Source organism: Erpetoichthys calabaricus, chromosome 1 (genome assembly GCF_900747795.2).
Source record: "Erpetoichthys calabaricus chromosome 1, fErpCal1.3, whole genome shotgun sequence".
Taxonomy (NCBI): domain Eukaryota; kingdom Metazoa; phylum Chordata; class Cladistia; order Polypteriformes; family Polypteridae; genus Erpetoichthys; species Erpetoichthys calabaricus.
The window spans coordinates 201,690,414-201,718,351 of record NC_041394.2 but is presented as its reverse complement, the minus strand read 5'-3'; the positions used below and the strand labels follow the sequence as shown (position 1 = coordinate 201,718,351).

Sequence of the window (27,938 nt, the reverse complement as noted above, 5' to 3'; positions counted from 1 at the left end):
CACACAGCCATTAATGTCTAAACCACTGGCCACAAAAGTGAGTACACCCCTAAGTGAAAAATGTCCAAATTGTACCAAAAGTGTCAATATTTTGTTTGGCCACCATTATTTTCTAGCACTGCCTTAACTCTCTTGGGCATGGAGTTCACTAGAGCATCACAGGTTGCCACTGGAATCCTCTTCCACTCCTCCATGACGACATCACGGAGCTAGCAGATGTTAGAGACCTTGCGCTCCTCCACCTTCTGTTTGAGGATGCCACACAGATGCTCAATAGGGCTTAGGTCTGGAGACATGCTTGGCCAGTCCAGCAGCTTTACTCTCAGTTTCTTTAGCAAGGCAGTGGTCATCTTGGAGGTGTGTTTGGGGTCATTATCATGTTGGAATACTTCCCTGCGGCCCAGTTTCCGAAGGAAGGGGATCATGCTGTGCTTCAGTATGTCACAGTACATGTTGGCATACATGGTTCCCTCAATGAACTGTATCTCTCCACCATCATGCTTGACTGTAGGCAAAACACACTTGTCTTTGTACTCCTCACCTGATTGACGCCACACACGCTTGACACCATCTGAACCAAATAAGTTTATCTTGGTCTCATCAGACCACAGGACATGGTTCCAGTAATCCATGTCCTTAGTCTGCTTGTCATTAGCAAACTGTTTACGGGCTTTCTTGTGCATCATCTTTAGAAGAGGCTTCCTTCTGGCATGACAGCTATGTAGACCAATTTGATGCAGTATGCGGCGTATGGTCTGAGCACCGAAAGGCTGACACCCCACCCTTTTAACCTCTGCAGCAATGCTGGCAGCACTCATACGTCTATTTTCAAAACCTCCGGATATGATGCTAAGCACGTGCGCTCAACTTCGTTGGTCAACCATGGCGAGGCCTGTTCTGAGTGGAACCTGTCCTGTTAAACCGCTGTATGGTCTTGGCCACCGTGCTGCAGCTCAGTTTCAGGGTGTTGGCAATCTTCTTATAGCCTAGGCCAGGGGTCGGCAACCCGTGGCTCTGGAGCCACATGCGGCTCTTCAGCCTCCTTGCAGTGGCTCCCTTTGGCCTTGACAAAAAAATAAAACCATGAAAATGAATAATGGCAATTTCTTAATTTAACTTATATATATATATATATATATATATATATATATATATATATAATGTTTATTTACTACTACTACTACTGTTATACATTTTAACATCTAATTTAGAGAGTTTAATTCTGCGTGGACAGAAGCATTTGCCTTCACCGCCAACGACGCTGGCTTACCGGTGTGCTTAATATGTGGCGATAAATTATCGAACAACAAAAAATGTAACGTTGAAAGACATTTTCAAAACAAGCTCTCAGCATTCACTGAAAAATACCCAAGTGAAGATAAGCGAAAGAGAGCAATTTCGGAACTGCAACGGAAAGCTGAACAGAGCAAACATACTTTCAAAAAGTGGATCACTTCTACACAGTCAACTACAGCCGCTAGTTTTGTGGCAGCTCAACAGATCGTAAGGAGGGGTAAGCCGTTCACAGACGGAGAATACATGAAAGAATCGTTCATAAAATATCAGAGCATCTGTTCTCCGACTTTAAAAACAAACGGGAAATTGTTCAGAAAATGCAAGCTGCATTTAGAGAAAGATTCAGTGAGTTCAGAAAGGAAAAACACACACTCTCTCCTTCCCTGTCACACCCCTGGACATCGACCCATCCCTGCTGAACACATCCGCATTCACAGGAGTAAGCCCGATCTAGAAATTGAACTGGACGACATAGCAGATAAAGATTAATGGGTGTCCAAGTTCAAATGCCTGACAGCGGATCTTGAAGAAGTCACCCGTCAGAAGGCTACTCTCGCTAAAGAGCACAAATGGAGTGATATTGAAAACCTCCCCAAACCCGACAAATTTGTTTTCGACACATGGAGTGCCATTCCCGAAATGTATATGAACATGAAAAAATATGCATTTGGAGTCCTGTCCATCTTTGGCACAACATACTTAAGTGAGCAAGTTTTCTCAAGCATGAACTTCATAAAGTCCAAATATCGCTCCTGCCTCACACATGAGAGCCTGCAGTCCTGTGTGAAGGTCAAAGTCACATTGTACAGCCCCGACATAGAGATGATCAGCAGCGAACTTCAGAAACAGAAGTCACTTTAAACAGGTGACAACAATAGCATTTAATAGGCTATTATTTTTCAGAAAAACAAAACACATTCATTTCGGACCCTGAGCTGATGTAGGTTTTTTTGTATATTCAGTTGCTTCAGTTGATTCAGCACACTGAAATGGAATTTAATGTTTACTTTTTTAAAGCTGCTAAGCTACAGCTAAATGTTTTATTTATATTAAAGTGGGCTAGTTTTTATTTTAATTTTACACAGGTATAGGAAGGACCCAAATAGGCCTGCATAGTTCAGTTTAATTTATTTCAAAGTAGCCCTACACATGCACACTGCACTTCTGTTTGTTGTATTCCGTGGTTGTAACATGTAAAATCTAAAAAAAGATTAAAACCTTTAAAAGTTTATAAGCTGTGTTATGTTTTGCGGCTCCAGAGTATTTTTCTTTGGAGGAAGAGGGGGCAAAATGGCTCTTTTGATAGTGAAGGTTGCAGACCCCTGGCCTAGGCCATCTTTATGTAGAGCAACAATTCTTTTTTTTCAGATCCTCGGAGAGTTCTTTGCCATGAGGTGCTATGTTGAACTTCCAGTGACCAGTGTGAGAGCGATAACACCAAATTTAACACACCTGCTCCCCATTCACACATGAGACCTTGTAACACTAACAAGTCACATGACACCGGGGAGGAAAAATGGCTGATTGGGCATAATTTGGACATTTTTTACTTAGGGGTGGACTCACTTTTGTTGCCAGCGGTTTAGACATTAATAGCTGTGTGTTGAGTTATTTTGAGGGGACAGCAAATTTACACTGTTATACAAGCTGTACACTGACTACTTTACATTGTATCAAAGTGTCATATCTTTAGTGTTGTCCCATGAAAAGATATAATAAAATATTTACAAAAATGTGAGGGGTGTACTCAATTTTTATGAGATATGTATGTATGTATGTATGTATGTTTATTTGTGTGTATGTGTAATAAAATCTGTATAAATAAGCAGGTGGTTAAGGTTGTAGATGATGATATACCAGGTTGAATCACAGATAATCTAAATTCAGATGAACAGAACAAAGCCTTGGGCAGATATGTGACAGTTGAAATTTAGTTATTTAAGCTGTTACATACATGAAGTAAAAATGTTAGATTTGAACATATTGTGAGAGGTTTTAAAATTCAAAGATATTGTTTATGAAAAAGACTTGGGAGTAATAGTGAACTTGTCATTTTCTACATTTAGCAGTGTACAGAAGCCAGTAAAGAAGGCTAATTGGAAATTAAATTATATATCATGATGTGTAGGTTACAAATGATGGGAGTTAGTTTATGTAATGTACTAGTGAGGCCTTGTGTAGTACCGTGTACAGTTTTGTTCTTTATATTACAAGAATGTCTGACGTGTTTGGGGACTTGAATATTTAAGCGTGTTAATTTTTTTTTAGGTATTTATTTATTCAGTATTTTGGTAGCAATGAGTTGTATTCAAAGAGAACATCAGTGTTAGAATGCAATTATGTGCTATGTTAGACTGCATTAAATACTGTATATGCTCCTTAACAACACTGTTCAATTATGATGTACTGTTGTTAAAACTATAGCCCAAATAGCCTTGCTAGTCAGCAGATAACAATTCAAGCTTGTAACAATGGCATAAATTGGTGTGCTGTTGTTAGTTGTTCATTGTGGAGGGTTTGTAAATAATTGTAATTCAAATTTATTCAACGTAACATTTTTGAAAAAAAAAGTGTCTCACAGCGAGTTAAAATATCTGTATAGGTCTCTTGGAGCAGCCATTGGACAAGTGAAAGAGGAAAACAATAGTAAATATACACGCTGAAGTGACCTCTCTCAATCATTTTGATTTGTAATTGAAGTCACATAGAATTTTTCTCTTTTTTAAGATAGGCGAGTTTACAAATTTGTCAATGCTTTTCACTGGGAGATTTTGAGACAAATCTTTATACAGTGCACTTTATTTGAGATATCTCAACAAAAAGTGAACTGTTTCAATACATTTCCTTTAAGAACAAGTGTGCCAAATTTCAACAAAATCGGCCTACTGGGTCCAAGGTTTTTCAGGCAGAAGCATAAACAGACATACGTGGACAGTCATAGTAGGACCTTATTGCATTAAAAGCAGTACATCTATAAATGGCATATTCAGTGCTGGAGAAGAGTGACTAGACTGATTCTAGGACTAAGCTGTAAGGGAATACAGTAATCCCTCCTCCATCGCGGGGGTTGCGTTCCAGAACCCCCCGCGAAAGGTGAAAATCCGCGAAGTAGAAACCATATGTTCATATGGTTCTTTTTATATATTTTAAGCCCTTATAAACTCTCCCACACTATTATAAACATTTCCCGCACAATTATACAGCATAAACTCTTTGTATTCTCTTAGATATTAGGTAAAATTCGTTGAAATGATGTATGTAAACACAGTTTATATACAGTAAAACCTAAATATTATTTTAAAGATATCGAGCGTCTCCGATATCACACATGTTACAGCCATTACGACAGACAGGCCACCAGCAATAAATACGTACAATGCAAGAAAAATTGTATACAGTAAAATGTGTGTACAGTGACACTAAACTATGTACATGTAATAAGTACTGTACGTAGATAATTAATTATGGTTACTCACCAACAATGACACGACGACTTGTCCGATAACGATGAGTTTAATTTTACTGCACAACAAAGGATAGCGTCACAGCTCTTCTAAAGGAGCCTCTTCAGGCGACTGTGTAGCACTGCTGCTGTTCTTCTTCCAGCACTCTTCAATCCAAATCCCTAAAGCAGATTCCATCCAGACTACTGCCTTATTACGTCCACTTGCAACTCGTTTGATTAAAGGACACTGCGGCCGTAGACCTTATATGCTTTTCCTCCTTTTAAATAAAAAGAATCGTGGACTCATTGATGCCGTAATGGTGTCCTGCAGCGATGTAGCTGTTCCCTTCCTTCAACATATCCAAAACTTTTACCTTTTCTGCAATCATCTGCATCTTCTGTTGGCGCTTGGACACGGCCCCTGAAGCAGTAGCAGGAGTACGTTAATGCTGAATGAGTGAGATGAGACTTCCTGGTTAATGCAGCACTCTGTCGCTGAGCCAATCAGCACACAGGAATTTAACTGTGTGCTCTGATTAGGTAGCTTCTCAGTCATCCGCCAATAGTGTCCCTTGTATGAAATCAACTGGGCAAACCAACTGAGGAAGCATGTACCAGAAGTAAAAAGACCCATTGTCCGCAGAAACCTGCGAAGCAGCGAAAAATCCGCGTTATATATTTAGATATGCTTACATATAAAATCCGCGATAGAGTGAAGCCGCGAAAGTTGAAGCGCGATATAGCGAGGGATTACTGTACTGAAGCTGAATCTCTTAAGTTTAAGTAAAAGAAAATTAAGTGAGAACTTGATTGAAGTGTTTAAATTTAGGAACAGTATATTACAATTGGTCCCACCTTTTACTTTAAAAAGAATTCGATGATGCAAATTGGGAACATGTTTAGGGAAAATTCTGCACAAACATTAGAGGGTATTTCTTCACATAAAGAATCATTGAAACATAGAATATATTACCAAATAGTTTACTAGAGAGTAGGACTTCAGGGGCTTTCAAAACCTGACACAATGTTCTTAGGAGAAAATTAGTAAAAGATTTGGGACCTTGTTGGGCTAGATAACTTGTTTGCGTCAATAGTGTCCTAATATTTTAAAAGAAAGTATTTAGGCAGATATCAAAGAAGCAAAAAAACTGCATATTTAAAAAAATAAAGAAATAAAACAAAAAAAGAACCCTGAAAATTTAAATATAGATTATTTGGTAAGTAGTAACTTGCACTTTATCAAGGGAATGCATACATGTACAGCAGCACATCACTGCTTTTCATGAGTTTCGTGATTAGCTGTTTTTGTGCGTCTCCTGTTAGGCTTTTTTGGGCTGAAAATGGCCTTGGCTCTGATGTTACTTTAATTTTATGATTTATTTCTTTTGTTGTGCTCATTTATTGGAGAACAAGTACATTTTGCTTCTGTTCACTACAAAATGACAGCTTTCATTGTTCTATGTTCTTCATCCAGTAGTAAATTAGCTTTATATTTCAAGTGTATTTGCACTGGCGCAGTGTTCTAAGAGCATATTGAACCACTGGATTGTGGCTAACTTGTCAGTAATTAGTTCTAAGCGGTGTGCAGAGCAAACCATACATGGTGGATTTTGTATAGGATTTCCACGTGGTTACAAATGAATTTCTTTAGGATTATTTAAATATTCTCTTAGCATATCTATTCGCAACCCATAATAAAATTTAAAGTTAGATAGTAGCATGCCCCCTTTGAAAACATGTACTTTTTATTCATTACCTCTGTATTACCTTTGTATTCCAGATTAACAAAGTTGCAAAAATTTGACACAATCAATTGAAAAGGTTTATTTTTGTATACAGCTCTTCAATTCATTACAAACTAAGAGTATTTAACAAGTTTTCTCCTATAATACAATTGTAGAATTAATGTAACTATTCGTCATTTACATACATAAATGCAACAATTAGGTTGAACATGTAGCAATTTCTATTTGACTAACATATAATAATAATAATAATAATAATAATAATAACAACTTGATTTATATAGCACCTTATAATAAATTAACATGCAACTCAAGGTGCATTCCACAGATTAATCAACAAAAACAAAGATATATCACATTTACTTGGATTATTATCTTTAATACTATGATAATTTCTATTATATATAAGTATACTAAACAGAGCAGAGCCTCTTCCGTTTAAATGAAGAAGATTGAACCTCTAGTTTAACCCTAAAATTAAGTGGAAGTCCAGTGTAAACACTTAAGAACAGGAGGTATATGGTCTTCATACCCAGTTCTAGTAATGATTCTTGTAGCAGTGTTTAGAGTAAAAGCTGTAAAAAATGATTTGTCTTTGTCAATGATATATTGCAATAGTCAGTTCTATTAAATATACATGCATAATTTAACTGTTGTATATTCTTCATATGTAAAAAAATAAAATAAAAATAAAAATCAGGAGTGGTCTCCCCTAGGCTTATTCGTATACTCATATATGGAGATAAATATTTGAGGAGTAAACTACAAAACAGTGATTAAATTTTTATATTATGTATATTAAAGAACCATCCACAGCAAATCAAATTAATAATATATTGAACAATTATTATAAAAGTAAAGTTGAATAAATTGGAGTCTGCAGCTGCATGGATTAATAAATATCACTTCTGATTAGCGGAAATAGCTCAAAAGTTGATAGAAATCCATGTTTTGTACCTAATACTTGTATGCAAAATTTGGTTGACCTAAGTGAAAGCGTACTCAAGTTATTGTGTTTACACACACACACAGACAGACAGACATAATTCCAAAAATGGTATTTTCAGACTCCAGGATGTCTAAAACGTCGAGATTCATCAAAATCTTGAAATCAAATTATTGGACGTTTACAATACTTTCCCTATGAGAAAGTAAATTGGACTCGGGAAGGTCTAAAACACTGAGATTCATCAAAATCTCGAGGTTCAATTTTTTTGGACGATTACAATACTTTCCCTATACGAGAAAGTAAAAAATACTGATTTTTTTTTTTCCCTCATGGTTTTAAAATGGGAAAATCAGGTTTTAGAAATGTTTGGTAAAAACAAAGTGGTATCAGTGGCTTAATTTGTGGGCTTATTTAGTAACACTGTTTAGGCCTCCAGAGTTAAAAGTGACAGGAACTTTTCACTGTCTGTATAGTTTTCACCCAATTAGTGACATTTCAGATTTTCCTTTTTTGACAAGGGGTTATTGCTCATTCAAGCATGTAACTATACCTTCCAAGGATAGCATGTAAAGTGAAAATGATAATAATCCCTGAGGGAAATCACATGTAACTTAAGAACTCACTTGTTGAACTTACGGAAATTTGTTTGATAAGTATGAACTAGAACCATGAGAGGATAGTTCCTGAGAGTCCCATGTAATTTTCAAGTCTCTAAACAGAATACAGTAGTCTGTAGTGAAAGATCATCTTTAAATCCTATAGTTCCCACACCTTTACACATTTCTGCAACTCCTATCAGCTCTTTTCTATCACAAGAATATCATATGCAAAACCTAGGAGCTATAATATGCACCACATTCCTAAGTTTCCTATCTTTGCTCCAGTGATCCGTCTTTTACATTTTTGTTTGTTTTTCATTCATAAAAATAACAAGTAACATTGGACTTGAGCTATCCCATTTGCATGACTCATTTAACAACATGGAAAGGGTGAGAAACTACTGCATTGAGCCTTACAGTTTGCTGTGATCCTTTGTATTAGGCATTCAGGGCAGCTAATAGCTCTTCAGTGCTACATAGCATTCCAAATCTCTGTTCTTGGTACCGCATCAAAGGTATCTTTGAGTTTGAAAGATGAAGAACAGCTTTCTGTTTCTATTCAGTGCCTTTTCTGCTGCAAACCTAAGAATAAATTTATTGTTGAGCATCGGTTCTACTGGTCTAAAGTCTGCTTGTTTTTGTTCCTGAGTGTGTTCAGTAACCATCCTGAGTCTTTTCTTCAGCGTTTTGTATGACAGTGATGATAGGTTCATGGTTCTATAGTTTCCACATTCTGTCTTTTTCCCCTTTTCATGTATCAGTATTATGATATTAGCCTCCCACTCCTCTGGCATTGATGGCCATGTCCAACCCTTCTTTATTAAGGGAATAATTGCAACCACTGATTTCATTCCTCCATGCTTAATAATTTCAAGAATAATATTGTTATATCCAGCTGCCCTTCTAATCTTCATACTGATTGTATATCATATTGTTAAAAGCCTTTTCTGCCTCTTCTTTATGTGTTTACCAGTGCTCTCCTTTCTTCCTGCTTTTTCTTTTTACACTTTTTTTCCTTCCTGGTGATTCCCCTCTTTCTCTTTCCTCTCCATTCTTAAAACCTATTCTCATTAAACACTTTGTTTTCCTGCATTACCAACCATGTTTATCTTTAATACTCATTACTTGCCTTTCGGTCAGTCTTCTTAAAATTTTTAATTAAACTCTGTTTTTCCAAATCTCACCACACGGTCGCTTTGTTACTTTTATAGTCCACCACATCCCCATCGATGCTTCAGAACTTAGTGTTTATTCTGTTTTTTCCATAGACCTTTTTTGGAGTGTTACAGCACGGCTTAATCACATCACATTTCCATTTCTTCTCTCTCCTACCTCTTACACCAGTTTATCCAACTTCTCTGCTAGTCTCTCCTGATATCCACTTTTCTTCTCTACATCTGTCAGGTTCTACAGATTCTAGTTCTACATCCAAGTATACTACTTCAGTTCTGGGGCTCACAGCTTCTCATCCTGTTTTTTTGCATTCAGATTCTGGAGATACAGAATCCGACATGCCTTCCTTTATTCTTCTTCCCATTGGTATACCTGAATACTTCATAATAAATACTACTAATAAATGTCCCATTCCACAACTCCATAATATATAAACGTATTTTGAATTTTTTTTTTTTAATGACAAAACCCAACTGGAGGAGATATTACTGCTGTTGCTGCAATATTTTAGGATTAACATTTAAATCCAGCCAAATTTCTCCCTGGGGACAAATAAAGTTCTATTAAAAATAATTAATACAGGCCTTTTCCAAGAATCATTCCATATGGTTTTATTTCCACAGTAATAAAATTAATGAAGTCTGTTATACTGTAGATTGCATCCTATCAATATAATCTGGGTAAGGCTACACTAAAGTTTCGAGTTTTTTTTTTTTTTTGCACATGGATAAGAATCTCCTTAATAGCTTAAATTGAGGCAAGTGGATATTGTCAGTCCTGAATGCGGCAGTAAGATGAGTAAGACGTCAATTTGAGACCCAATGTCAGAAATATTCTGACATTCTAACAGAAACACAAGTCTGTTATAGATTGCATCCTATCAATATAATCTGGGTAAGGCTACACTAAAGTTTCGAGTTTTTTTTTTTTTTTTTTTTTGCACATGGATAAGAATCTCCTTAATAGCTTAAGTTGAGGCAAGGGGATATTGTCAGTCCTGAATGTAGCAGTAAGATGAGTAAGAAGTCAATTTGAGACCCAATGTCAGAAGCATTCACACTTGGGAGGTATTTTACTTCAACTGCTAGATTCACATAGTGAACATTCCACTTTGAGTTTGCTTTTTATGAGCACTTCCTTATTGTCAGCCTACCCTTGATTAAAAAGTCTGGTTCCAGCACCAGTATTATTTGTAGAGGTGAGTCCAACTATTTCAAACCAGTATTTCGCAAACTCCAATTCCAGCTCTGTTCATTTGACAGCTGAAGAAGCAGTTTCCATCACCAAAGTCTAGTTTTCCTGGATTCCTGTCACTCTCACATGACACCTGAATGGCACCATGTTTAAACCGTTCTACCTTTACTTTCACTTTGTGAAGTTCAACAAAACAGACATTTTTTCACATGTACCCTAGCAAATGTTGAGGATAGTTTGAGCAGAACGTTGACATTTACTTAAAGTACTGAAAATCCAGAACTGCTAGTACTGTACTGTTTGAAAATGTTTTGGCTGAATTAGGGGTGGGCGGTATGACCAAAATTCTATATCACGGTATTTTTCTAAATTATCCCGGTTTCACAGTATTTTTTTCCCCATGCATGAGTGGATGTTAACCACATTTTCCACTGGAATTACTGGCTAAGAATAACCTATTCCACTGTCAAGAGTATTGTACTTTGTACAAAAAAAACATTTTAATGTGCACACAAGTATTAATCCAGGTTTGCATTGCGCCATAAAGTGATAGTTTTCAAGGGGGTGGCACTAATGGAGAAGGTATCACATTGCATGACAGATGCAGTCAAAATATAGAACCTTTTTATTGAACAAATTTTGCAAAAACAAACTATAATTTTGACAACATATTTTAAACCATACAAAGAGACATTCAGACTTAGTAAAATATCCAGAAGTGCTTGTCAAAAGTTGTATTGCACTGAATATGTCTTAGAAAAGGAATAAATAGTAAATATTTTTTGTAAACCAACTACACTTTCTGTTAATGTTAACAATCTCTGTCCACTGACACGTTAAAGTGACTTTTTAAACAACTTTCTCATCATTAAACTGCATAATATTTAAACTAATAAATAATAACAATAAAATAAATAATAGTATTATTACTGATAGTTGCACTATTATGTTCAGTGCAGAGAACTTTATCGCAGGTGTGACGAGGCTCCAAAAAACTGGATGTATGAATAGCTATCGCACAGGTTTAACTTAAATATTGTATAAATGTTGGGTTTGTGATCTGGTGGTCGGAGACACGAACACAGAATTCAATGCATGTTCTTCTGAGCGGGCTTTCTTTATTGCACGTGTGCTGTCTCTATCTGACGTACTAAAACCCCTGTTCCTATCCATCCTTTTTCTTTCTCCACATAACCAATCACCACACGATAAACGTCTTTGTGAAATTAAAACTAGTTATAAACTTAGCCCACGGAGTGTTCAGAACTTTAAAAATATCTTCGTTATACATGTTTAATTATGCCATCCATTCAGAGTTGCGCCCATCTCTGAACGAGTCGCCAGCACATCAAAGGATGAATACAAGCAAAACATACACTAGCAGGGTCAATATAGCACAACAAAACCCCACATCCTACATGACTTTGAAAGGAAACTGAAGCGCCGAGTAAACCCACCAGAAAAACATGCAAATGCAAGGCAGGCACGCCGCCCATATGATTAATGCATGCTTTAATGCATTTCACCATGAAAATTATATTAAGTATTTATTTTAGCATTCTAAATGTTCAGAGAGAAGGAAGATCATAAAGTGAATGTATTCTGTGCGGGGTTTGCTGCCGGTGCCTCCTCTTAGTGCAAGAAGAAGTCAGTTTAAGAATCACTTAACACAAAGCATTTAATGTGCTATATAACTTAAGACGGGGTTTGAAAACATGTCGTCACACTATTACACAGTACCCAGGTACATTACACTGTATTGAAAACAATTAAAACAAGTACAACTTGGCTTGCAGTATTATTCAGTAGTATAGAAACAGTATTTACACATCTGACCTTTTAAAACTAAAGTATCTCCAGGCTCTCTGTCCATTTTCACCACGCAGCATTCCTATGCTACCGCCCACTATTTGGTGGTGTAGCAGTGAAAAAGAGCCCTAGTGCAACAAATCTGTGTTTAGCGGTGTAGCAGTGAAAAAAGTCCCCACTTGAACAGTTTCCCGCTGCACAACGTTCCGAACGTCGTTTAGGCAATTTAAACCGGTGTTGCGGTAAAAGAAAAATCCATATCATAAAAAAAATAAAAAACGGTTTTCGGTATGAACTGGTATACCGCCCAGCACTAGGCTGAATGTATTTTTTTAATTAAGCCAGACAGGACTGCATGTTAGTGGAAACCATTCTCAGGTTTGGCCTCAGAGGTGGACTTTGAAATTCCTGCTTTCACATTCTACGATGTGAATTATCATTAGGGTCATTCATGGATTGTTTTTTTCTGGCCTCTCCACATAGACCAGTTTGCCATTGCTAATACACTCTGGAGCACACATCTCCAGACAACATAACTCTAAGAAGCACTCAAATCAAAATGCTAGAGTTTTCCTAAAGTCTTAAATTTATGAATCATTCCTTACTAAAATGAAATCTACCTTAATAAACATTTCTTGTAATAAATGCCTATAACAGGGTTCTTTAAGACTACATGTCCTTGAACTCCTGAATTAATGTAATTGCCTGTCAACTGAATATACTTGACTATTTTCTGCATCCAGACAGCTTAATGAGGGGATTTCCTGTGTGGTTCAGCAAACATTTAGAATATTTATATTTATTATGTAGACAGATGCATGTATTAAATATTTTTGTACTCCCTTAAGCTTTTGAATCAGAGTACATATGCTTTTTATGTAAAGTGTGCAATTATTTCTCAAAATATTACAAATGTTAATTGAAACTTTAATTTGTATTTTTAGTATAATTTGTTTAAAAACAAGTTAAAATGTGTTGTGCAATGGTCATCGCCTTTTTTATTTTTACACAGGCAGGGAAAGGTTAAGTAATCGTTCCGTAAATACTTCAAGGGATACATCCCCACTCAGCCCCACTGGTCAGTCCACTTCAAAGGTTCGTCATTTTTGTTTTGATTACAGGCATCTATCTGATTTTACATGCATTGGAGTGGGTCATGAAATAAAGTTCAGTAGGACCTTGATACTAGCTTGTAAAAAATGAATTCGTAGGTCTTGTCTGCCTTTATACACTAGTAAAGGTTGGTCTGGTGAATGATTTTATCTTTCTTGTTCTTTATATGTAGAGGATAACTAAATTCTGCATTGTGCTTTGTAATAAGAGGGCTTTCCTGTTATCTCTAAACACTGAGAGTAACAGCAGTACTTTTCTTAAATGCAATTCAAGAAATGTTCCATTAAATACAAACACAGAAAGAATGAATAAAATAAGAGTACAATAATGAAATGGAGATGAGGCTAGTTCCCCACTGAACTTTTTTTTTTTTTTTCCATAGATCTTTATCCCAGAGCACATGGTATAAAGTAGCTTTCTGGCTTTTCCATCTCCCAGAATTGCAATAAGCAGTTTCAGTTCCCAGTATAAGCAATGACATCTTTTTCACCTGCTAGTAATTATTCATTCATGTTTCCTCCTGGTTCTAAGATCACTCATCAACCTGCAAGAGAAGGCTTTATAAGCTCTCCCAGGATTGCTTCCTGAGGTCAGGGCTACTATAAGCCACAATCTCAAAGATGTTTAACCCAGAGCCATCTTTAGCAGTGACAAACATATAGCACAACTTTGTCTTGCAACATTTGTTCAAGTCAACAAAGTTCGACCTGTCTCTTGTGAGGATTCCCTGCTGCTTGGAGAAGTCGTAATGCATTGAGTCTGTTCTCTGCAACATCACTGTTAATGAGTCAAGCATGCATACACTTGACAAATGTTGGCTTTTTTTCAATGTGCTACTACCTCCTTATTTCATGGGTGCTGTAGGAGAATTCCCATTTGGGGCATTCCCTGCAATGACAAGTTACATAATTATCTACATTCCTGGCATTAATTTATACATTTTCTTTTATTTACTGTGTCTTATAACACTATTTGATATGAATATCACTTCTAAATCTTTTTAAAAAATGTATAGTAATATGACCTATGAATTTATAATTTATAGCTTATTTCCCAATTTTGTTTTGTGATTATTTTTTTTTTGGTCCCAACTAATAATATCCTGTAATGTTACGTACTTTAAGCATGTTAGTACAGTATGGTTATAACCAAATAATAACTAAAAAAATATATCTTTTTTTGTATTCCATTAGTTGTCAGTAAGTTCAGATAAAATCAACAATCCTTCACCTACTTCAGAGCCTGCTACTGAGGAACCTGTTGTCACTCAAGACACGTCTGCTGAAATCAGGTTTAAAGATGCTCCTCCAGAAAAGGTAAGAAGAAGTCGTCTGATGCAGCGATGTATTACAGTCTCCCATTTGGGTTTTCTCACAGTTTTTTTTTTTTTTTATATAAATGCTGTAATGTTCATTTATCATCCTAAATATGCATTCAAATTTATGGTTGGGTTGTAATGTTAGAACTGAGAGCAGTCTGTATAAAAATGCAGGAAAATAATTTGAGTCATAAACTGTATTGAGTTTAAGCTACATGTTGCTGTTATAGGAATGTATGCTACTACAGCAGCTGACTAGGACAAAGACAGTCAGAAATATATGTTACACGGTTAAGGAGAACTAGTATGAAACTGTGGCTATCACTAACAGATTTATTATCAACGTAATATTGCAGCATCTTTCAGCAATATTGCATTGAGTGCACAAGAGGAGCAGTTGGGGATGAAAGTACAGGCTTGCTGTGACAGCTATTATGTGGGTAGAGAAGTGTTGCAAAACAGTAAGCTTGTGTCCACCATTTTAGCCCCAGCTCAAAGACATGATATTATTCACTTCAATGTTTCAGAAAACTGAATGTGTTTTAGAAATTTGTTCACTGCTCCTAGCTAGAAAAGTAATGTTTTCTAAATGGTTAATGGCACAAAATTATGGGATCATAAGACTTAACTGCAGTGCACACATATTAAATGTGATTTTGTCTAGCCTTTTGTTTTAAGTATTGATTTGATTGATCATTTGTTGGTTAACACAATAAATTGATCACTTATTTTCAAGAACGTCCACTGTGAGGGTAAAAACAAAAATCTTAGCAATTCATTGAGTCAAGAAGGAATTTGTATTTTGATATATTGCCATTGGTAAAGCCATATAATGACAAATGATCCATATTGTGGAAAACAATGTCTTTTCTCAAAACAGAAAAATGTGTAACTGATTATTTAGAGATATAAAACTCACTTGCTTTGCTATTTTTCTATTACTACATAACATCATCACCTGTAAAGGCATTCTCTGAACTCACTAAAATGTGCATTACTTAACTAAAGAAGATGATGTCAATTCTTAGTACAGTTTTACACTCACCTGATAAACTTTTTGGAATAGAAACATTTCCTTAATTTAAACTTCTAGTCTTAAGTTGGCTTCATGCTACTATATAATAATAGATAAGATGTTGGAGAGATTGTCAGCAGGGCACACTGAATTGACTACTGATTTCTTCTCTTTCACATTTGTTGTCATGTCTGTTTGCCTCCTTGTCATTTCTGTCCACACGAAACTATTTGGTTCTCAGTGAATTAATTAATATATTCCTCTTATGTTCATCTCACAGCTGCTTCTCAAAGCAAAACCACAACTTGCCAGAAGAATTGTGGGTGCAACAGCAACTTGTGTCTGCTATCTGTAGTCATGATGGCATCAGCTTGCTTGAACTGCTTATACATTTCCAGCTAGGTGAAAATGCCAACCAACTTAAATTATCTTTGTTCCTGCAGAAATTAACGGAGGTGGAAGCACGATCCCTAAGCATGACTTGATGGCACGTTACTTATACAGTGGATAAACTTGTACTATATTTAGTATCTTCATTTCAGTAAAAGTACTGCTGCATTTTATACAGATCATAATGATTCAATGTATCTCTGACAATAAGTTTTAACTGCAGAGCTTTTATCTGCAGAGCATGACATGCTATCTGTCATGATCTGAATTAACAATTATAGCTTGAGACTTCACCACACATTTTACATGATAATCGTCGTAAGTTAGCCAATTAATATACCAGGTGTACCTACGTTTGCGCTAAGCAAGTATCACCTACAATTTAACTTATGGATCCATCTAGTCAAAAACATGATGAAAAATAATATATTCATAATATTTACTGTTCCCAACACAGTCCCGCACAGTGCCCCTGCACCAATCACCCTCAAAGTCTGGGGGAGGCATAGTCCCTCTCTCGGTCCTTCTTGGTGTTCCTGGCTGGGCACAGCCTCCATCCACCTGCCACACTCTCCTCTGTGCCCTTTAAATATCGCAGTTTGTTTTGCACAGTACAGTGGATGAACTAGTGTGCCAGGTTTGTCAGTGGATTTGACAAGAATATTCAAGTTGGGCTTTTTAGCAAGGGCATATCACTTATCTGAAAATATGGGAATTAAAGTGGCCAGATTTGGATTTAACTCTTTAGGTGCATGTTAATTCCCACAGTCCCATCATTGTAGATATTCGCATGTGCCATTTTTACAGGAGAATTAAATTAGCATACCCACATTGGACTGGGTAAACTTCACATATAATCAATATGTGAAATATGAATTCCTTTCATAACTTGTGTTAATAATAAGCTAGCTGTAAGCTAGTAAATAGATTGAGTAGTTAGCTAACAAATGTCATTTCCTTTTATTAAACAGTGGTCATTGCCAATGCTTTGTGGATCCAAAGATCTGGGCTTGAATGTATAGTCTGCTTCTATAAACTTGCCAATATCCATTTCTGTAGAATGTAACTCTATGAGTGAAAAAATCAAACTGTTTAGCGATAAGTCTGGTTTCCAGAAAATGTTGTACAGTTGCATGCGATGATACAGTTGCCACATCTGAATGTATGCGGCAAACACGCAGTAATAGCTGGCGCGATCTTAAAGTACCTGGTGCACAGACTATGGTAAGTGGTGCGCACGAGATATTAAGTAATGAGCAAGAGATATATAAATGGTGGGTACGTAGTATGTAGTGGGTACAAGGTAGTAAGTGGTGGGCCCACATTAGTAAGTTGTACACACCAAATTGCTTCCCAAAAAAAAAAAATACACTATATCCCATCAAGGGCTCTGTATGAGTGTACATACTGATAACTGTAAACATAAAACACATACCTTAAACCATCACACATTCCTTTAACCATCACTTCCTTTAACCAAACCATCACACATTCCTTTCATCACACATTCCGTGTCCCTGTGTGCTTTTTATTTCACCGTGTTACAAGACATGGAAGTGGACCACAAAATGAACCGCCGTAGCCTTGGTCGTTAATTCGGTAGCCCCAAAAGCTCAACTTTCTGTACACTTTTTAATCTAACTTTATCTTGTACGTGGTGTTAAAGCTATCCTGTCAGTTGCACAAGATATTTTCACATCTGTACGACGATAAGGGTTATCCAATCATTTTTTTTCACGGAGCAGTTCAGAGATATGTAGCGCTATGTCATTCTAAAAATGATTGGTTTTCAGTAGCATTATTGTGTTTTCAAATAGACTCACATCTTTAGCTGTACCAAAAGACTGATATTGGGAAACAACTAATAGGAATTACAAATTAAACATATTAATTTTATTACAATGAGTTCAGCGCATTTATCCACGGACATGCAGGGGGAAAAGGTGTTAGCAGTGAATGAAAGCAAAATATTTCTTTCAGTGTGTGTGGGTGAGACTGAGGTTGCTTAAAGACTACACAATATGACAGAAATGTAGAATGTGGAGAGCTTGTTCTAAAAGTTCACTTAACTGTACTTTGAAAGCCTAAACTAAATTAAGACATCTTATGTAGCCCTAGCATTAGCCAACATCTTGTTCAACCTTGCCTTCTGAGTTTTATCAACATTTTAATCAGAGATTAAGATAATATCTCTGAATATTTTGCCAGATGACTAGGTGCCCTGGACAGACCATTTGTCTTAAACTTGTGACTGCAGGCTGATCTCTTGCTTACTTTGATAGGCATGCTTAGGCACATATAAGGAGGCATTGTAATTTATTCTGTTGCAACTGGCATAAACTTTACATTCCCTTTTAAAACTAGATGCATACTTCTTTTCACTCTCCTTGGAGCCTTGCAGTTTACTCTCTCAGCTGACATGTACCTTTTGGAGCTAAAATGACACTCTCAAAGTTCTTAGTAGTTGGGCGCTCTGGCATCCAACTGATAACCATTTATGTTTATTAAATATGTATTATAATGTTACTTAAACAAGGTCTTAAGAGTAAGTTAAAAAGCACAGAATCCTAATGCAGAGATAAAGATTAAGGAAAATAAGAGGAAGCCTTGGAGATCAAGATGTTATTATCTATACTATGTTCATGACAAACAGATATTAAGAGCACATTTAGGTTGAAAAGAAACAATGGTTCTTGGTCAGTATAAGGTAGCACATGGTCATGAATCAAAAAAGTGGAACCAAGTTGTCCTTTTAAAAATTAAAGACTGGTAATTCATTAGGCAATAGCACATGTGAAACAGTAGTTAATTAATGGGTATTTATGTATCTATTCTTTTTTGCCAAATGTGTATAAGTAAGGATTTACCCAAACCCAAAGGGGATTGTCAATTTTTTGGTGTAGATTATTGATGGAGACCTGTTGAAATTATGCAAGTAAATGCAGTTTAGAACAAAGGAGTCAAAACAGTGATTATAAATTATTGCGGTTTTACATAATTTTGTAGTCTAGCATTGTAATACGATATACAACATTTTCATGCAGAAAAAGAAATATTTTCATATTTGATGGTTAACACTTACTTATTAAAGGTTTAGGGACATATTTTATTAAAGGTAGGAATGGGAGTCTCTTATGAAGCCAATAGGAAAAGTAATGGAGCATTATTTCTTAAAGGGAAACAAAATGTGTATGTATTTTGCAGTTGACAAGTGCATTATTGTGGATGGTTGGTTAGTTCTTGCCTTGTACAAGATGCTTACTGTGGCTTTAAAAATGTTATAAGTGTATTCGGTAAATGGAGTGATAGGTATATGGCAAAAGATATCACAATATGTCATGAACATCTAACATCTACTTTGTTTGCTTTGTTTGGAATTCCTGCTGTACTTGCAGTTTTGACTTTATTATTCACTTTCCCACTGCTGACTTGTATATTTTACTGTATTATGTATGTTGTGTCACAGCTTTGTGTTTACTGTAGTCTTAAAAAAATCAATTTGAAGCTTTTACTTGTCAATAGAATGCCTAAGGATATTAAATCGACTGCAGATGTTCCATCAACTGCAAGTACAGCATGTTTTTTATGACTAGTGCTCTGTAATAAACCAAAAGTACTGTTTCTATTTTGAAAGGGAAATAAAAAAGCTCCTCCCACTATGTAGAATCAAGTGTCTATTCTGCATAGTAAATGTGTATAGTGTGTTAACGAATAATAACATTGTGCCATTAAAACCACTTAAGGTGATTTAAGACCTTTGCTATTTGCCGTCTAGGGCAGTAATTGGTCTGCCAAAGTATGTTCATTCCTCAAATTTATGGTATGCAGTGGTATACTTTGTATAGAGCAGTCAACCTTTTAAAAATGAATCTTCCCTATTTTGAATGGAGCTTCGGCACCTTCCAAGGTTAAACATCTGAGTTAAATTAATCCCAGTTTTAAAATGTGCCTTCAAACTAACTTCAAACCTTTAAAGCATATGTTTTACTAAGCATCTTAGGAGATAAGTACTTGAAGGCAGGCCCCTAGAGACTCCAGGGAGTTTCTTTGTTTCATTCTTATAATAAAGTTTACCTGCTTGTTCATTCCTCCTCTTGGTTATTTGGTAATATGCTATTTTGTTTACTTAGTCCCCCTCTTCATTTTGCACAGTAACAGTTGTCTTCTTTTACTGGTGTATGCTCTTATTATAACTGAATTGTAAATACCATATGTACTCGCGTATAAGTTGAGTCTTGAAACCCAGAAAATCAGATCCCGACTTATACAATCGTTCAAAAATGCAACACTTAATTTTTTTTTTTTTTTTTTTTACATCTTCTTGCTTCCTTCAATTTTGCACCAGTTTCTCAGACACATCAAATGTTGTGTCAACAGCACAGTTACCAATTTATTTTGCCACTTCGACCTTTCATTTAAAACCAGCTTCATATTTTCTTCTGATCAAACGCTCCATTATAGATAAGGGATGCACTTACTGTGAAGGTGCATGAGAGTGTGAGATACAAAAATCACAAGACAGTGTAAACGTTACTTTGAAATACTTTTGGTATTACCGTGTGATTACGTAGGCACAATACGTAGAAAAAAAGGCAGTGTTCTCTGCGGTTACTCTCTCAGGTGGGCGTTAGCATTTCATAATCTTTTTCACCAGTAATGTGAGTTTTCTGCATTCAGCTTATGTGACCAACGTTATAAAATGCTGGAAATTATACAGTAAAATCAAGCCCCAACTTCTCCGTGGGAGAACTTAAATGCGAGTATGTATGGTAGATCTTTAAAGGGTTGGATTGTATTGCAGCTGAGCCTTGCAACTAAAAAATATAAACAATTGGAAAAATTCTGAAACTGACGGTGAAAATACTCCATTTACTTTTTATCAACTACTTCATTGTAAATACAGTATGTCTTAAACCAGTTGATGCTACAAGCTTGGAATGGGCAAACCTTATTCTATTTTTAATCAAGAAAAAATATGCTGTCTCTTTATAATGCTAACTGGATTGATCCCTTACCTTTTTAAGCATACCATATTTGGCAGTGATGAACTAACCACATTACTTAGTACTGACATTTGACTTCTGGTTTGAGTGAACGCTGGCAGGACTGGTCACCGCTACTCGCCGGTAACTAGGCTATTGATTTTGCTATGACTGGTGATTTTGTTGGTATTTTTGCCATTTTTGCTGATATCTCTGCATGGCTGTGTATGCTGTGTATACATTAGCTTCAGCCTAACCCCCGTTTCGTTTCAAAACTTACCTGGTTTGTTCTCTGGACGCCTGAGCTGTCTGTAGCCTCTCCTACAATGTGGACTGGTAGGATGTTCACCTGGTTAATGTTTGTTTGGTGTCTTCTGTTGCTCGCTATCCAACTTGCGATGGGCCTCCTCCAGTACTCAGCTGCTGAGCTGCTTCGACTGCGTTTCCCCCAGTCTGTGCCTCTGTTGTCTGTGCTGCATTTCGACCCAGATGTCATATTTCTCCCTCGACGGAGATACATCCATCGTGGGTCCCGCCAGAGATTCCGAATAGACGCCTTAAAAGGAGTTAACTCTTTCTGGTCCAACTCTCTGCACCCTCCACGTAACACAGATAGGAATGCTGACCACAGCATGTTAGCCAGCTTTGCTCGGTTGACTAACACCACTGTCAGATGCGACAGCAACAATGTCAGCTTCGGTCTACTGAACATCCGCTCACTCACGAGCAAGGGACATCTCATTCAGGATCTCCTTATTGACCATAAGTTTGACTTTCTCTGTTTAACCGAGACTTGGCAGCAACCTCAAGACTCCTCACAACTTAATGAATCCAATACTGAAAAAACCTGGTGTTGATCCTACTAATTTTAGTAATTTTTGCCCTTTATCTCTAAAATTCTTGAAAAAATAGTAGTTATCCAACTTCACTCCCACTTATCTCATAATAATCTATATGAAAAGTTCCAGTCTGGTTTTCGCCCCCTTCACAGTACAGAAACAACACTTGTTAAAATTACCATTGACCTTCTTATGGCTGCTGACTCCGGTCTAATTACTATTCTCATCCACCTTGATACTATTTGTCATACCACTCTCCTTAATAGATTATCTTTGATTGGGATTACCTATACTCCACTTGATTGGTTTAGATCCTACCTCTCAGGCCGCACTCAGTTCATTCAGCTTAAAACCTTCACATCCCAACCCACCGCTGTTACTTCAGGTGTGCCCCAGGGCCTCTTCTTTTTATTATTTACCTTCTTCCCCTTGGCAATATTTTTCGTAAATATAACATTAATTTTCACTGTTATGCTGAAGACACCCAGCTCTACGTTGCTAGTAAACCCACCTCTTCCTTTCCACCATCTTTGCTTGTCGACTGCATTGCTGAAATTAAATCATGGTTTTCTTCGAGTTTTCTTAAATAGTGACAAAACTGAGGTTCTCCTCATTGGCTCAAAATCATCACTATCCAAAGCCAATAATCTTTCTCTTGTTATTGATAACTCCGTTGTTTCCCCTTCACCTCAGGTCGAGTCTGGGTGTCATCCTCGACAGTACTCTTATCTTTCCAATCTCACATTAATAACATCACACGGTCTGCTTAATTCCACCTACGTAATATTAATCTCATCCGCCCCGCCCTCACTCCCCATACCACTGCCATTCTTGTTCACAGTCTTGTTACTTCTCGTCTGGACTATTGTAATTCACTCCTCTTTGGTCTCTCTAATAAATCTCTCCCAAAAGCTTCAGCTAGTCCAGAATTCCGCAGCACACATCATTACTCGAACCATATCTATTCACTATATTACTCCAGACTTGCAGCAGCTTCTTTAGCTCCCGATTAAGTCTCGAATTGATTTTAAAATTCTACTATTAACATTTAAGGCCATTCATAACCTTGCCCCTCCATACCTGTCCAACCTTCTCCATGTTGCCATTCCGTCCCGTAAACTTAGATCCTCTTCCTCCTTCCATCTGTCCGTCCCACTTGCCCGTCTAACCACCATGGGAAGCAGAGCATTCAGCCGTTCTGCTCCCAAGCTCTGGAATTCATTACCTACCGAGCTTAGAAATACCAGATCATTTTCATCCTTCAAATGTAAACTTAAAACGCATCTGTTTAAAATGGCTTTTTCTTTATGATTACAGTGTCTTTGTTTGTTTGTTTTTTTTATATATATTTTCTGATGTTTTAAGTTGTTTATAATGTATCTTTTATTTATTTATTGTTTGTTTGTTTGTTCAGTGTCCTTGACTTCTCAGAAAGGCACCTTGTATAAATAAAATGTATTATTATTATTATTACTTAACTAGATACAAAATTTCATGATTTATCTAATTGAAAAACAAAACCTGGTAATACATTTGAATCCTTTAGTTATATGAAAATTATTAAAGCAGTTTAAAAGTAAAAGAATAGATATTAGAGTAAACTAGAATACTGAGTTGCTTTCAAACTTCATTTTTTTAAAACTGATTTCTGTGTTGGTTCAGACATCCCTTACTTTTTTTTTACTTTTTTGTTTTGTTCTTTTTTGAAGGACACAAGACGAAAGCTTGAGGAAGAGAATGAAAAACCACAGAGCAGCCAGGACAGCATTATCAATCAATCTGAAAAAGATTCCTTGAATGAAAGATCTAAAGTGATTGCAGCAAAAGCAAAAGATATTGAAAAGGTTTGTAACACTCTTATTACAATGCAATAGAAATTTTGAAGGAGAGTTTACTTTTACTTTTTGAGAATGCTTTGTTATGCTAGGACTATGGTAGTACTTTGCTTCTGACAGAGAAATTTTGTTATGCACATTGAATGCTTTACTGTGAAACTGACAGAAGCATTTTGCATCATCCCATAAATAGGACTGGTTGTACATACAAACAAAACAAAACATGATTTATATTAGTATACCTTTATTTAAAAAAATGTCATTACTACCTTTACCTTTGTTTGTTCGGTGTCCTTGGGTTCTCTGAAAGGCGCCTTGTATAAATAAAAATGTATTAAGTCCTTATTACACGTAATTGTATGTACATATGTTATAAAATTCAGAAAATGTGTTCTAGTATTTGATATCAGTTTGCCTCTTTTAATAGACATGAATTAGCTTGATATATTCCTTACTAAAATTTAGCGATCAAATAAATCGGCAGTCATGACCTGGAAAATATAGATTTAATAACCTGCACTTGTTTAGGCCAAGCACTCTGAGCCTGTTTTCAGTGAAGAGTGCTGTATAGAAATACATTTTATTCAACTGACTGAAGGAATAATTTAGCAAACATTAAAATAGTGGGTCTCATTCATGAAACATGAGCAGAACAAATTTGTTTAGTAAGGACCGTCTGTTTGTAAAAACAAATGGATTTTATACATGCTCAGAACCAAGTGTTATGTGTGTGTGTGCATGTACAGGTGGCTTGTTTAGTTTCTCAGTAAACACACCACACAGATATGTGCCTAATTGAGTGTATTTTCGTATAAACCTGATTTGATTGGACGTAACAATGGGTGATCTCGCACTACTGCATGATTAGGCTCAGGGTGTAGTGAGGAGAGAGTGCAGATTCTGGGATTGCACTAATGTGTTGGCAGAGAGTGAAGAATGGTTGTTTAGTTGTTTTAGATAACCCGACCCATTCTGGTGCATTTATGCACTATAATGGACCCTATTCTCCAAAGATCAACTTTAAGAAGCCGTGCCATACCTGTACATTTGCAAGTTCTGTTGACACTTGGCTTTTTGGCTTCAGGGACATTTCAACGGGAGATTGTAGACAGGTCTGGGATTTCTCAGCCATCTATGAGCCGTATGGTACCTGGAGAACTTAATGGCATATTAACACCAATGCAGGGTTATATGTTCAGTATTAATACGGTGCGGAAAGTCAAGTGGAAGTTAGTCAAGGGTTTTAGGAGCTGTCCAACTTACCCAGGGTCATTGGTGTACTAGACTTCACAAATATATGAATCAAAGCTCCATCCAATGATGCTTTTGCTGATATAAATGGAAAACACTTCCATTCTTGAACATACAAATTATATGTGATGCAAAGTGTGTGCTGCTCAATGTTGTTGCCCGATGGCCCAACGGTACACATGATAGTTTCATTTTGCAGCAAACTTATGTTGGCATGTGTCTAGAACGAGGAGCGGTGTGAGATGGCTGGCTTCTTGGTAAGAGTAAAAGTTTCTCCTGTAGATTAAATTATATTTCTTTGAGAGGTATAAATAGGCTGTTTATATCCATAGGGAACAGGGGTTACCCATTAAAGACATGGCTTTGACGCCTCTAAACAACCCATAGAAGCCACAGGAATGGGCTTATACTGTAATAATGCACATGGAACAGCACTGGCTGTTATCGAGCATACCTTTAACGTCTGTTAAAAGTACCTCAGTCTCAGTTTGTTTAAAGTTTTCTTTGTTTTTTTTTTTCCAATTTTGACATTTTGGTAGATCCTGGGCACTCGTGGCAGCACATATATGTATGGTAAGATATTGGGGCATTGATGAGTGTGAATTACAGTAAACTGACAAAGTGCATGTGCTTGACAATTTATGATTGATTGGTAGTTATGAACCTACACAAGGTATTAAGAAAAAAAAGGTTTTAATTGTGGCTTGTAATAGTGGAGTAAGATTTTAGTAAAATCACCTTTTACGCACAAATGTGTTAATTTATGAAAGTTTCATAAATGAAACCCAATGTTGTTATATAGTCCTAAGATAGATAGGACATTAATGAATTATCACAACCTCAATCTCATGAATATATTCATAATTTTTATTTTTTTTTTTCCATTACTTTATACGTAAATCTCTAAGGATTAAATAGTCTATAGCTGAAAGCAGTGAATTTCTATACCATACATTCAAAGTTAGGATGTTTAACAGTTTAATCCCATGAGATGTGTTTATCTGAATAAAATACTAGTGCTGGGTGAACCCCACAAACTTCACTTCGCCTTCAATTCAGCAAGATTGTGTAAATGTTCAGGAACTTCAGCATAATGCATTGAAGTCAATGCGGAAGGAGAAACTGAACTAGCTTTATGTTTACTATAATGTTACAGTGGCCTTTTTAAGTGTCACTGAGGGTTAGAGAAGTGTCTTCCTACTATGCTGAACAGATAACCACTAACAAATTATATCAAATTGATGCAAGCTACCAATAAGTTAAAAAATACTTTGATTTTTTTTTCCAGAACAACAAAGTATTTTCATTGCATTCTCATTATGGTCAGCTAATGTACCCCTTAAATTGAAAAAGTGCTACTATTACTACAATAAATTTTTTTTTTTTGTTAAATAAACATATGTGGGGTACAAATTCGGGTGGACATCACGCATTCAAGAATGAGACTGGGTAGTGACATAAACGTGAGATGGAGTAAGCTTATTGTACACGTGTTAAATTTCTGGGCATGGCTGCTCTGTGATGTCATGTTGGCCTTGCAGTGCATTATGGGGTATTTGGGAGGGCTTATGTTCATCAAAGCCAGCTGCACACTGAATAATCCTGGAAAGTATTCCGCGAACAAGTTCACCAGTGAACACAGCATATTTGCTGCAAAAAAACATTTTGCCAAGTTTTGCCAAACAGTACATATCATATGACCCATACTGGTAGTTATTTCCTGGCCTTCATTTGTACTAACGCTGTCATCAGTTAATTCAGTTTCAGGTTTGTATTGAATATGGGGTGATTTTAGTGTGAAATTTGAAAACATATTTTTTCTTTGTTTGTGTGGGTTTCTTTAGAACATTCTAGTTCATACTGAGATCAGAAAGATATGGGTGATAGGTTGATTGGTGATGCTAAACTAAACTGGATGTATTTGTGCCCCCTGTCTAGATTGAGTTCCTGCACTTTTCTGTTTTCAGTGAGGATATACAATATTTAGAATTTCTGCAACCATTGAGCAAAGAAAAAAAAAGTGTTTTTTCCCATTGATAGTTTAGCCATTCTATTGCTTGGTTCCATCTGAGATATACTTTGAATTTATGCTAGTATCCATTAGACTAAAAGTATTGACCAAAGGGAAAGATTATTAAATCCCTACTAAGGAATTTTATATTGTTACTATTTAGGGTGTTTTGCCTGTCAAGACTCTTTAGATACAGAGCTTGAAATGGTATTGCTACCTATTGGCTCTGTAGTTCTGCTGGGAGACTCGAGCAAACACATGGCGGGGTATAATTAGTAATGATAATTAGTAATGATATGCCTGAATTAAATTAGAGAATTGAATTTTGTTTCAGTGCTAAACAGTGGATTGACCATAGCAGACACTGTGTCTATATACGAGTTTGCTTGAAAATGAACCTGGTACCAGAGTAGAGTGGGCCAAACATCAGTGACTCACTTTATAATGGAATCATCTGACACAAGATCAAGTGTTCTATGCACCTATGAAGAGAAAGTGGGCAATCTGTTAACTGCTCACTTGGTAATGATCTGGCTCAAGTGAATGGAGCTTTTGCAGGACCAGCTTGAAATGCCTAAACAACAAACAAGAGTGTACTGGGAAAAAGCAGAAGATTCCTCTGTTTCAAGCAAGTTCGCCAATCACCATTGTATGTGCTGTTTGTGCATATCTGAAGAAAAAGTGTAGAATTTGAATAGACCCTATTCCAAACAACAGTAGAGACAGCTGCAAGCAGGTGTTTGGTTCACAATTGTTGACACTATTGGTGAAGAAAGCTGTCAGATTAAGAAGGAGACCCTTTGTACAGTGATAGCAAGAGGCAGTGGTTTTGCCTAAGAGCTCCCCAGACCAAACAGGAGTCTGAGGAATTGATTTATAATGACTTTCAGGCAGTCTCAGAGAGTTTCTGAGATGTCATTTGATGACTTAAGCTTTTGTCACATTAGACCGCTTTTTCAGTGTTTTTTCAGTCA

At 36.5% G+C, this 27,938-nt stretch overlaps 1 protein-coding gene across 2 annotated transcripts in view; it reads left to right on the top strand.

Annotated features, from left to right (window-relative positions):
• The window catches only part of pphln1 (periphilin 1), a 123,512-nt gene that overhangs the window by 85,728 nt on the left and 9,846 nt on the right, over nt 1-27,938 (top strand). For both annotated transcript variants that reach the window (XM_051919691.1, XM_028810813.2), the window contains exons 6-8: nt 13,223-13,305; nt 14,517-14,639; nt 23,577-23,711. In XM_051919691.1, the coding sequence (XP_051775651.1) occupies nt 13,223-13,305; nt 14,517-14,639; nt 23,577-23,711 (341 nt within the window). The remainder of the gene's footprint in view (nt 1-13,222; nt 13,306-14,516; nt 14,640-23,576; nt 23,712-27,938) is intronic.